The sequence below is a fragment of the Semicossyphus pulcher genome, unplaced genomic scaffold (genome assembly GCF_022749685.1).
Source record: "Semicossyphus pulcher isolate SPU_LCO1_2020_fin unplaced genomic scaffold, fSemPul1.0.p SCAF_9, whole genome shotgun sequence".
Lineage (NCBI taxonomy): Eukaryota > Metazoa > Chordata > Actinopteri > Labriformes > Labridae > Semicossyphus > Semicossyphus pulcher.
The window spans coordinates 13,016,518-13,029,253 of NW_027211770.1; the positions used below are offsets into that span (position 1 = coordinate 13,016,518).

At 40.6% G+C, this 12,736-nt stretch overlaps 1 protein-coding gene across 1 annotated transcript in view; it reads left to right on the plus strand.

Annotated features, from left to right (window-relative positions):
* Window positions 1-5,639, plus strand: part of LOC138584144 (lysophosphatidylcholine acyltransferase 1) — a 29,699-nt gene extending 24,060 nt beyond the window's left edge. Inside the window, exons 13-15 of the mRNA XM_069656308.1 lie at window positions 437-535; window positions 937-1,078; window positions 1,253-5,639. Coding sequence (XP_069512409.1) covers window positions 437-535; window positions 937-1,078; window positions 1,253-1,482 — 471 coding nt within the window. The 3' untranslated portion in view covers window positions 1,483-5,639. The remainder of the gene's footprint in view (window positions 1-436; window positions 536-936; window positions 1,079-1,252) is intronic.
* The last annotated feature ends 7,097 nt before the right edge of the window (window positions 5,640-12,736 follow it).

Genomic DNA, 12,736 nt, shown 5'->3' on the forward strand with positions numbered 1-12,736 from the left:
CGAGGTAGTCCGGAAAACTGAACGCGTGACACAACGTCAAGGGAATTCATCCCAAGTTGAATTTTAGATCTAGAACAGATTGTTAGCTGTTAGCATGCAGATGTCTGTGTATAGAGATTAATAAGAAGCTAAATCATCGTCAGATAGCCACTGATGGGAGCCGGGATGTCATTACGCCGCATTACGTTCCGCCTGCTTTTGCTCTCCATGCGGACTGCTTTCCCTGCCTACGCCGCAGCCTGCTGATACGTGATTGGTCAATAATACTCAGACTACAAGTGTAGTTCAAAGGGAAACCAGATTCTACATTTCTATGCAGGATCTATAAACAGAGATTACCATGACCTTCACCTGCAGATACTTCTGTGAAATAACTACTCGCTCACATCCTCTGTCTTCATCTTTCCTAACGTGTTGTATTCTCCTGTTTTTCCAGCATGAAGATAACTGCATGGACATCAGAGAATATGTGATAGCCTTATCTGTCGTATGCAGACCTGCCAAAACTCTGGAAACAATGAAATTGGCCTTCAAGGTATGTTCCCTTTCAAGCTTTACAATTACTGAACCATCAGACAGAATAGAGCTTCTTGTGCCTACGTAGGATCAGTCATGACATTTGCCATGTTAAAATGCTAGAATTATAAAGTTACTCCATTATTAGAGCATAGCATGCTGTCACATGTTTGCACATCCTCCCACATTTTTATGCTCAGACCTGCAGATTTAATTTGTTCATCATTTTTCAAGTTGAGCAAGTTCCTGTGACCTTAAGGCTCATGAAACAGATGTATTATTTTTTAATACCTTCACAAAGTGCCCATTTAAGAAGCAGTTCAACTGGCTCCTAATCTGACAACCCTGTCAGAGCGGCATGCCTGAAGGCAAAGTCAAAGAGATGACCATCTGCATTGCTTCCCCTTGTACCTTCTCCAGATGTTTGAGGCAGAGGAGGATGGTGCCATCACAGAGCTGGAGTTGGCAGTTATCCTGAAGACAGCTTTAGGAGTGACTCGCCTCAGCGTGTCACGTCTGTTTACTGCCATCGACGCCGAAGACACGGGGAAGATCACCTTTGGTAAGAGGTTAAATGAAAAACAAACATACTGGTTGACTTAAGCTTTTCTCTCTTCTCGTCACAAGCAGTAGATTAAAAAACCAGGCCACTTCAGTTTTAAGTGTGGCCTCTTTTTTTAAAGCCTTTGCCTCATGTTACCTTTGCCTCTGGCACCCTCTTGTGGTCTCCTCACAGACAAATTCAGAAGCTTTGTGGAGCAGCACCCGGACTTCTCTGAGGACTACCTGTACACAGAAAACGAAGGCCTCCACAGCGGCCCCTGCCACGGTCACCACACAAAGCCCAACCTGTCTTCCCCGAACCTGCGAGGCACTGCCACCACCAAAATCGCTAACGGTATCTGCCCTGACTTCAGCCCCAACGACCACGGCAAAAAAGATGGACTCCACAAGAAACACAACTAAAAGGGTTTAACACATGTAGAGGCAGAAAACTAACACCTCTCCTGGTGAGAGGGTGCTCTGTAGGGGGCCGAGGTTAGTTACTTGTCGTTAAGTAACTCGTTTGAGCAGTAAGGGACTACATTTCAGTAACTAAAAATATGACAAAGTTTACCTTACCCTTTTTATTCATATTGTATCCATGAAAGTTATTTTCAGTCTGATAACAGTTTATTTTATGAAAGAAATCCTTTTTTTTTAGTTTTTTCATAGCAAGGTTCGTCAAAATGCCAAACAATGGCTGTTTCAGATGCTTGAATACTTGAAGGGCAAGCACTTACAAAATTCCTGGGGCAGATTTTTATTTTCCTCCGACATAGTGCTAACTGCATGTTTTTAACATGAGGGGAGCAAGACAAAACACAAGCCCTAGACAGTAAAGTTTTAGTCAAACCAGAGTTCTTTTATTTGTACCTTTTATCTATTTCCTCTCATTAATGGTAGCTGCCTTTTTAGCTGAAAGTGCAGAATGCATGGGCTCATGTTACTTTGAGCAGTATCGAGGACTTTTTATGTAAAGAAGGAGGGCCCGAGGGTACCAGTGACAATTGTGTGACTACCTGTTACAAAGCTGCAGTAGACACATTTGAGGTGAACCCCGGGTCTCTGTGAACTGACGGTCATAATTGCTATGAGCCTGTTATATATACATATAAATATATACAGTGATATATTTGATTTAGCTCAGGGTTCAGTGACAAAAATGAAAAATTTAACTCGTATGATGTCATCATTTTTGACGCTCACTGGGTTGCGCGCATGTCTTTGTTTCCTCAGTACTCTTCTCTCCATTCATTCACATGAACTCCACATATGTTTCTTTCAGGTTAGCTTATTCAAGTGTCTTTTTTATTGTTAAAATTACACAACGTGGACCAAAAATGCATAAGGTGATTTACTTTCACCTGTCATGTTAGTGTTTTTCAGTCAGTGTAATGGCTATCAGGGGGGCAATTCACAATGGTTGGCAGTGAAAGCACATTCAGTTAGAAGGCTTTTTTGTGGGTGTTTATAAAGGCAAGGTCAGACTTCTTCCCTCTCTGCCTTATGCTGCTGCATTTAAATCATTCCTTTCTTTTTCTCAGCGTATTATCTATCACCCTACTGTTTCAGTACGTGTTACAGGATGTAGAAATCAAACATAGGCCGCCCTAATCTTTAAAGTGGTAATCTCGAAGATTTCAGTTTTGTTCTCTTTTGCGGCACCTATGGCGATACACGGTAATTGCAGGAGCACACTTCCCAGATATCCAAACCGTGTCGCATGTGTGACGTCTACGGTTGGCTCCGGTTGTAACTCTTGATTTTCCTCGCTGACGGTCGCGTTTCTTTTTAGACTGTTTGCCTTCATCTGAGCGTCAAATTTGTTTCTCTTTCTTTGGATTTTAACTTATTTTTGAAGTTGTATCTGTAGTCATCAATCTTTTCTTTGTTTGTTCAGCCATAGTAGATTACTGTTTACTCGCAACACTTGCAGAGACCGGAAAAGCAGCGGCTTAGCTCCGCCTACACTCTCTGGCAGACCAACCACTGCTGGGTGATGGAAAACGCGTCACTAACTGCGCGCCGCTTGTGATTTTTTTTCCACCAAAGTCGCCACAGACACCCAGTCTGTGATACTGCAAATGCAAAGGCTTTCATCAGTGGGCCAAAGGCTCAATCACCGTTGTGTTACCTCATTCGGTGATAGATAGTGACTTAACAGACATTTATGTAAATGAAAATCTTCGAGATTATTACTTTGAATCAAGCAAAAGGTTCAGCTGTTGTTTAGTCTAAAGGTCTTTAAATTATTAACAGTTTTATTGCAATATGAAATTCTCAAGTACTCTGATTTTAAATCAAGAAACTTTATCAGAAATTACAATCAACTTTTAGATGTGTTAACACAGTTATGCTCATTTCAATCATTTGGCAACAGATAATTGGCTGTTTCCTATCTTATTTTTATGTCTCTGAAAGCAAACAAAGTAACGTATTACTTCAAAGAAAACTAACTCTAAAAATGAAAGTTGTTTTGTGCTGCAGTGCTTTTCATGATGTCATGTTACGGGACAATTACTTGTAAAAGGGAATACCTGTCCTGAACAGATGAAATGAAACGCATCCGAGTCTGTTTGTAGCCGGCTAACACTTGGGATCTGTGCATTCATGGTTTTACTCTGTTGTCTTTATGCTTATCACGATATGAAACTCAACCTCAGTCATGTTGTGTTAGTTTTTTTTATAAAGCTTAGTTCATCGTGTCGGTGAGCTTCACATTCCCACCATGTTCGTGACCATGCATACTGTACATGTGTCCTCGTTCTGGCTTTCAGTGAAGCAATATTTCACATCTCTTAAGCCTTCTCAAGACGTATGCTTTTGAAGAGTTCTGATATGTATTTTGAATATTCCAAATGCAGGACATTTAGTGAATTTTTGATATACGTATATGAATGATTTTTATTTTCACTGCCATGACAAAGATCTGTGATCTTCTCTCCTCAGCAGATTGTATTGATGGTGACAAATGAGCCACATTTATGTTTTCCTTTGTATAATACTGCGATTGTTTTGTGCTGTATTCCTCCTACACAGTGTAAAGTTTTATTGTTGTTATATTATTACTGTTACCGCTGAGTTGACTGCTTAGAAACAAAATGCAGATTTCTTATGGAAACCGATAGCCTTGAATCTATAGAATTTTTATGCTAAAAAGAGAATGTATAGACAATCTTGTCACAATCAGAAGCTTGTCAAAGCGCTGATCTCTAGTGGACATTTTCCGAAGAAATCATGGTTTTCAAATGTACACTTTTTATCCAGTTTGAGCCCTCTCTTCATTGACTTTCTGTTTAAGTCGTGCAGGTTTGAAATGAGCAGCGTTCGAGTGCTTATGCGTGTCAGGCCTTGAGGTGACGTCTTCCACCACATGACGGGCCGCACAACACAAACACTCCAGACTGTGCGCACATTTAAAGTATCATAATATGTTAATTAACAATCTCGTATTTCCCCCTTACTACTTTTTAAATTATATGTATTTGTGCTTGCACTTTAGATTATTTTCTTTATTTTTTTAAAGAAATATCACATCGCTGTAAAGCATGTTCAGTTTCTAGGTCACAATATTGTAGCTCACGAATCGTTTTTTCCACACATTTGCTGCAATAATGGAGCACAGAGGAAATTAGGGATCACACTTTTAGAGAGCACGCTCCGCCGTCCCACATTTCCATTTATACTAAGACAGAGTTTGGTTAGTTTAAACCCACTTTTAAGACCCACTCTTCTGTTTTGTCTCAAGATTGTGAAGGTTTTGTAGCTTGGAATGACTTTGTAAACAACGTACGGATTTGAATGACTAAAATCTGTTTGCACCCTGGAATGGACAAGTGTTAAATGTTCTTCTACGTGATGTGATCTTACAGTAGGTGGTTAATTAAATTCAACTGCTGTGTTTGTACATCAGTGGGTAATCTGATTGTGAATTAGAACTGTAAAAAAAAAAATAGATATTTAAGACCCGGTCCAGTAAGAAAGTAACGAGCCAACCCTCGTGTGTTTTTATTTATTTTAAACAATAATTTCCATTTAAAGATCATACAGATTATATTATATTTCATCAGCAAGCAAGTCAAATATGTGCATTTTTATGTAATCAATATTTACACTCAGAACAATTCCGCATCGGGGCTGTATGAAAATGCTGGGTCCATTTCTTTCCACACTTTGTTTCACTTCCCTTTATTCCAAATACCTCCACAGAGGAGGATCTCATTTTTCTACTTGCTGTGAAACGGGGAAAATGTAAACCTGCGAGAGATAAACTTGTATATTTGTGCTACTGCTGCCTGCTTACCACAGTTTGTCCAACAGTGAGCCTAAGACGAAAGACTTGTGTACTCTGACAGAGCGATAGTGTCTTTCTGATGGCTTATTGTCCGCGGACCAAGAATCTGAAACTGTTTTCTCTGTAGCTTTACTTCCTGTCTTTTTCTATACTCAACAGGTTTTATTTTATTAATGCATTTTGATGATGAAGAGTCATTACTTCAAGCTACTTTGAATTTGTCTGTTCAGGACTGCTATGATATAACTTGTTAATGTGACTCTTGGATTGAATTAAAAAAGAAATGATAACACACACAGTGGTGTCTCTGTCACAGAGGTGTTTGTTGATGTGTGTGTTTTGCTTGCATGATTTTTGGGGAGCTAAAATGTGCTGTATGAGTGTGTACAGTAACCAAGCACCCTTCCTCTCCTGCTGGCATGTTGCATAAATGTCTCCCTCTTGAGGTAACATAGTGTAGATGCAGTCTGAAGTGTTCAGTGCAGTTGCATCAGGTATAGTGTATTTTTTCTTCTAATAACATTCTTTATAGAGAGGAGATGCATCGTAACAGGTATTGGTAAGACCCTGGCAGCAGGAATCCATGTTATCAATATAGTGGACATGAACATCAATACATGTTTAAAAGAAAAGGCTGTGAGATATGACGAGCATCTTAATCTGCAAGTTGAGTTTACCATTATCAAAGCTGTCTTTTACGAGGCCTGCCTTTGTCATTGATTAAGTGTCTCCATCTATAGATGATCTGTCCCTGACTAGCTTACAGGGGGCCGTTTGCTGTGTGGCGGTGGTTGATTGAAAGGTTCCCAGTGGCAATTGTATACCTCTTGATTGTGAGTTAAAATTCAGTTTTGTTCAGTTTTCATGTTGTACTGATTGGCAGAAATTGAGCTACAATTACTCTTAGTTGTGTCTATAGTTGCGAGACTGAAATATCTTAACAACTAGTGAATGGATTGTCATGAATTTGTGCAGACATTTATGGTGCCCATACGATTAATCCCAATGACTTTGTTGTTGATGACTTCACCTCTAGTGCCACTGGTAGATCAAAGTTTTATCTCAACATCTTATATATGAATTCGTACAGTTTTCTCTTGTTCCCAGACGTATCGTGCATTTCCTTCTAGCTCCACAAAAAGTGTCTACAACTATTGGATGGACCGCCATGAAATCAGGTACATAGTGTTCCCCTGAGGATTGTAGTAACTTTGATTATCTTGTATTTATTTCCTCTAAAACCATAATTAAAACAAACATTTAATGTGTTAAAGTTTTGCAGAAGAAAATAGTCAAAGGTGATATGTGAATGTAAAGTTTCTAATAAAAGAATTAATCTTGCCACACTTGTACAGTTGAGGGACATTTTCAGAAATGCTGCTACTTTACTTGCAACCATAAACTTATTGTGCATTTTGCAGGATATCTTTTGAACCAAACATAATACTGAAAAAGTGATGTTTTCTCTCATGATTTAATGGTCCATGATTACAATGATACAAGACACAACACCATAAATGGTTCCTCTGAATAGTAAATAGTGTATTCAGTGAAGTTGTCAGAAGAATATCATCATATCTGAGACACTAGGCAGGATGTTTTAAGCTAATTTGTGTGGTGCATGTTGTGTCGTGTTTTAGCTTGCCACACATCAGCCTTGAAAGCTATCCAAAAGGGAAACTGGACTTGGTTGAAGTTCTTGAAAGAATGACTTCAAGTCCCTTTTGGATTAAGTTTTGAATTACCGTGACTTGGACTGAGAACCTTCATTAACATCAGCATGTTAGCATTGTCGTGAACGTTTCCATGCTAGCATTAGCACTTAGCTCAAAGCACAACTGCGTAAAGCCTCTCTGAGCTGTTAGCATGACTGGAGACTCCCAGTCAGTCAACTTAAATTAACATCTCAATAAACATTATGGCTTAGCTTCTCTCTTTATGTGTCACTTGAAATACAGTCCTTGTGGTGTTTTCTTATTAACTCCACAGACATTATAGTGAGTGCTTAAAGTGAGCACTAATTGCTAATGAAATGTTTTCTTTAACTATTCTCTTAATGTGCACCATTTATTACTGAATGAGAGTCCCCACTGCGTGGCTCAGCAGGTGAAATGGTCGTCTGTGTCTGGGGGGGAAAGTTTTAATTGTCTGGAATCAGTGGTTATAGTCATTACTCAACAGAGAAAGAATTTGTCCTCATTCTTTTGTGTTTTTTTTTTCTTCCTGAAGGAGTGAGCAGACGGCACTCAGACAGTGCAAGACAGTGCAAGGAAAGCTTGTTGTACTCTTGTTGTTTATCATTTCAAAGATTGCCATCATACAGCTTCACCGTAAACAGAACAATCCCACGATTACATCATTTGTAAAACACACAATGCACTTGTATTCCTAATCCACTTTTTTTAATTTACCTTAATCTATTTCTTAGCCCTCTCCTATCCCGCCTCCTCCTCTCTCGCACAAGTCCCCACACTTTCCGTCCCCCTCCTCTTCACCCTTCTTCTCTGCGGGTCTCAGCTGTTGCATTTATGAAAACAAGCCACTCGATTATGTTCACCTCACCGTTGTCAGAGCTCCATCGGAAACCTCATACATCCAGCGCGGCCTAAATCGACCCAACAATTTCTGATACGCGGCCCAAGGCTTGATAGATGATTGCACTTTAAAAGTGTGTGTGCTGTGGTGAGGGCGGTGTTTGTGTCAGGGATTAGCGGCAAATTGATCAACTACTATTGGTCTGCAAACAACAGGCTGTCATTCCGGATATAAGGGTCATAAATCTGTCCGTGGGGAGTGGGCTGATTGTGTTATTTGATACCCCAGTCCTGTTTTGGTTAACTTTGAAACTGGAGAGGTCTGGGTGTTGGGGCTGATTATAGCAGACATAACCGGCAATAACCGTTATGCCTATTGAAAGGGTGGGTGGGTCTTTGGGGTCGATATACAGAACTGTTTTCATGAGGGTAGCAGGAAGGGACTGAACACTGAATAAAAGAAAATCTTGTTTTCTCCATTTGTGAGTGATGGTGTTCCACCACCCTAAATCATGTGCCAATTTCAGTCTGCAACTTCAGTATTCGGGGGGGGGACTAAAATGGAAAATGTTGTCGTTAACCAATGGAAACAATTAACTGAACTATAATCAAAGTTTTAAATCTCAGGAATCATAATCAGATACCCAAACCACCTCAACTGGCTCTTTTTGATGCGAGCTCCCTTGAGATGTCTGAGCTCCTTACCCACCCTCACCCTCAGTGAGCCAAGTAGAGGAAACTCCTTTTTTGGGCTGTTTGTATCCGCAATTTCATTTTTTTCATCCAATACCCAAACCTCATGACCAATATAGTTGAGGACTGGAACTAAAATGACTGGTAAATCGAAAGGTCTGCCTTCCAGGTCAGCTCCCTTTTCGATAGACAGTTCAGTCAAGAAAGCCAAAGAATGTCCAGAGCCTTAAGCATCTCAAGGCTGTGCTCCTCTTTCATTGAGGAGTGTCTTGACTGCCTCTGTAACCTCTGTTGGGTATACATACCTGGATCCTTGAGCTCTGCCTTCTTATCAGAAGACTTGTTGGGTTCAGGAGTTCCTTAAAGTGGTCTTTGTAGTATTTCATTACATCCCCAGACTGTGTCAGCAGTTCTTCTCCACTGCTGAAGACAGCCTGAGCAAAGCCCTGCTTCCCCCCCCTGAGATGTTGAAAGGTTTGCCTGAATTTCCAACCAAAGGCCAATTTCTCCATGGTGTCCCTAAACTCCTCCCAATGCTGGGGTTTTGCCTCCGCAAACACCTAAGCCACAGCCCTCCTGGCTGGCCACCTGGTACTTGTCTGAAGCCTACTCCTTCTTCAGGCTGATGGCTTCCTTCAACGCTGGTGTCCACCAATGGGTTCTTAGGCAGCTGCCGCGACAGGCACAGATGGCCTTCTGGCAATAACTCCCTGCAGCCACTACAATGGAGGCTTTAAACGAGGCCCACTTGGATTCAATGTCCCCAACCTCCTCCGGGGATGCAAGAGAAATTGTTACAGGGGTGTCTTGTGGACAAGGACCTCAGCTATACATTTCCAGTTCATCCTCATACCTGAGCTGTCTGTCTTCAAGCCTCCCCTGCCATCTGATATAACTCACCACCAGTTGGTGATCAATTGACAGCTCTGATATTCTGTTTACACAAGTGTCCAAGACATAGTGGCCTATCTGATGATATGACAATCGTCTTTCATTGATCTTTAGCCAAAGGCTTATGGTACCAGGTACACTTACAAATCACCCTATGCTCAAACATGGTGTTCATCATGGCAAATCCATGACTAGAACACAAGTCTAATAAGAAAACACCACTTGGGTTAAGATCAGGCAGGCTGTTCCCACAACAACCCCGCTCCAGGGTTTTCCATCTTTACCGACGTGGGCTTTGAACATCCCTAGCAGAACTATACGGTACCCAGATGGCACACTTCCAGGACATCGCCCAGAGGCAATATTCTCTGAACTGCTGTTTTGTGAAAGCAGTTAAATGAGCAGTCAGAAACGACAACATACAGAGCTTCCTCTCCATGACTTTAAGTTGCATAGAGGTGACCCTCCTGTTTCTGGGAGAGCTTTAACAGAGAGGCACCCAGTTGGGGCCTCCTGAGTATCCCCAAACATGCCCAACACCTCTCACTCTGGGCAACTCTGGGAAAAAGACTGTCCAGCCCCTTTCCAGGAGTGTGGTTCCAGAGCCAGTGCTGTGTTTGCATGTGAGTTACACTATATCTAGTTGGTAACACTCCATCTCCTGTACCAGCTCCACTTCCCCGCCATTGGGCAGTTCCTTTCCAAGTTCCAAGAACCAGCCTGTGATGCCAGGAATCAGCACTCATAAGTCCTCATCTTTGCCTGCAGCCTGACTTTCACTGCACCGAATCCCCATGCCTATTCCTGCAGTTGAAGAAGAAGACATACTTCATTAATCCCAAGGGGAAATTCAGTGTTTTCACTCTGTTAAATGCTACACACACTAAGGCTCGAAATACAGACATGCACAAACAGGATGCTATGCTAAGACGTCAGAGTGAGGGGGCTGAACATGGATATGCGCCCTGAGCAGTATGGGGGATTAGATGCCTTGCTCAAGGACACCTCTACGGAGCCCAGGAAAGGAACTGGCACCTCTCCAGCTACTAGCCCCAATTCCATGCTTGTTCCAGACCAGGAACCCCGAGCCAAGTCCCTACAGACTGAGCTGGAGTTGTTACTAGCTTGCCTTGGGAGACCCACCACGGGCTAGCCCCTGACAACACAGCTTCCTGGGTCACAGGTACACGCAAAACCCTCCACCCCTTTTAGGTTTTCATTAGGAATTGAATTGAATTGATTTTTTTTTTACAGACTTTACAATGGCAAAAATATCTTACTGTTTTCAATCTTAGTTGAGGCGTTTGAACCACTAAAGTGAAATCAAATCAAAACGAGATCATCTTGTCTCAATCAACAGTGATATATTTTAAAATCCTGAACTAAACCCATCGACCCAGGATAAGAAGTTACATTTTTGGATGAGCAGATGATTAAAAATGATTTTTTTTAAATGTAAAAATGATGTACAAGAAAGAAAACTTAATTATGATCTTCCCTGGGGACAATGTAAGATTGCTGCTTTAACCTTATATCAAAACATCTTGAGGGAGAATACTTCTACAGAATAATATTAAAAAAGGCATTGTCTGCTGCATGTTCACATTGTATCAAGTAGAGAAAGCCTTCCACTGGTTTCTATGGTATGAATATGAAATCACAGTCCAATAAAGAATATATGATCCTGCAGGTATAAATTAACGCGCCTAACTTTAATCTATTCAGAAGAAAGGTTCATAATGTGCTTCTAATATATTCAACTTACTGTATATAGTGATGCTGAGGGTGATGATTTCACATTGTTACGTCTGCAAGGAATCTTGAAATATTTTATTTCTATATATCTTTGCGTTTACTCCACAGATTTACATTTTTACACTGAAAGAAAAGTCATGTATGAAAATCAGGTGAGAAAAATGCAATGATGGGAGAGAGAGGAGGAGGAACAGATGAAGCTTGGATAAGGAGGGAGGGAGGAGAGTGACGGTGATGGGGGGTGCCGTTGATTGTTCCTCATACAAGAGTGGTATCGCGGACGGATCTCCATTCCAGACCACAGGGTACTCTGGGCTCTGTGTGTCTGTCACTGCAGCCAAAGAGGGTGGGAGAGCGCTCCACAACTCATCACACTTTACCAGTTATTCTAATCTTTTTCTGCCTTTACTCTCATCTCTCACTGTTTTACTTTTGCGTTTCTTTAAACATTTTTGCTTCAATCTGGGTCAGAGTCTAACTCATCTAACGGTCCACGTAAAATATGGTCAGCATCAATTTGCAGAGCCCTGAAAAACATCAGCACAACTGGAATTAAACCGTCCAAAGTGACAACTGGAGCCACTTTCACCTGCCATTTGTCAAAAGTAAGTGTTTTTGTTTCCTAAACATTTTTCATATTTGAAGAGTAATTTTATTTGTAGTAATATTGCATTTACCTGTAACCAATGATGGTTTTTGTTGTCTTATGGTTTGACATCTGAAATAATTTAATTTGGCAACATTTTAAAGCAGTTGAGTGAAGGAGCTGAAGTTAAATTGCTGATATGACAGCTTGAGAGATTACGTTGTTCCAACTGTGTAATGCTGAAAAAGCCCATTTACTCTTATAAGAGCAACAATTTCTAGACTTCTAAACTGAAAACATCAGCTCTATGTGTGGAAGAAAATGCACTTTTTCTACTGCTTCAATTGAAAAAAATATTTTTTATGATCTTTTTATATGTATATTTTTAAGAAACAGGCCTAAAAGTGCTACAGTTTCTAATAAAGACAATTTAAGTAAAGAGTTTGAAACATAAATCTATGAACTAAATTGCTTGGACAGCATGTTGTGTTAAGACAGGGTTAGTAGACGCTGGGCCAAATCTGCGAGCAAAATGGCGATCAACAAGTGTGAAATGAAATGAGCCTGCTGTGATGGCCATTTAGAGACGCTCCCCCACGCCCTCTTGTTACGCTGGATCCCATCGCTCTCTGTTGCTTTTCTCCACCCTCCTTTTGATCTTTTTGGATTCGACTGTACTCTATACTCGTAGGCTATATGTTACAACTCTGAAACTAGAAATGACTTATTTTCTGTAACAAAATAGACTTTAAGTATGTATGCACTTTCTGCTTCATGAGTTTAATTGTTCTTTTTTTTAAGGCTTTTATTTTGGCAGAATTTTCTCCCTCTCTCATGTTGTTCTCTGTTAAGTCTGGTTTGTGTTTGCAATTACAAACTCATTTCCCAAACAGGAAATAAAAAATTAAAAAATATTCTGTTCTT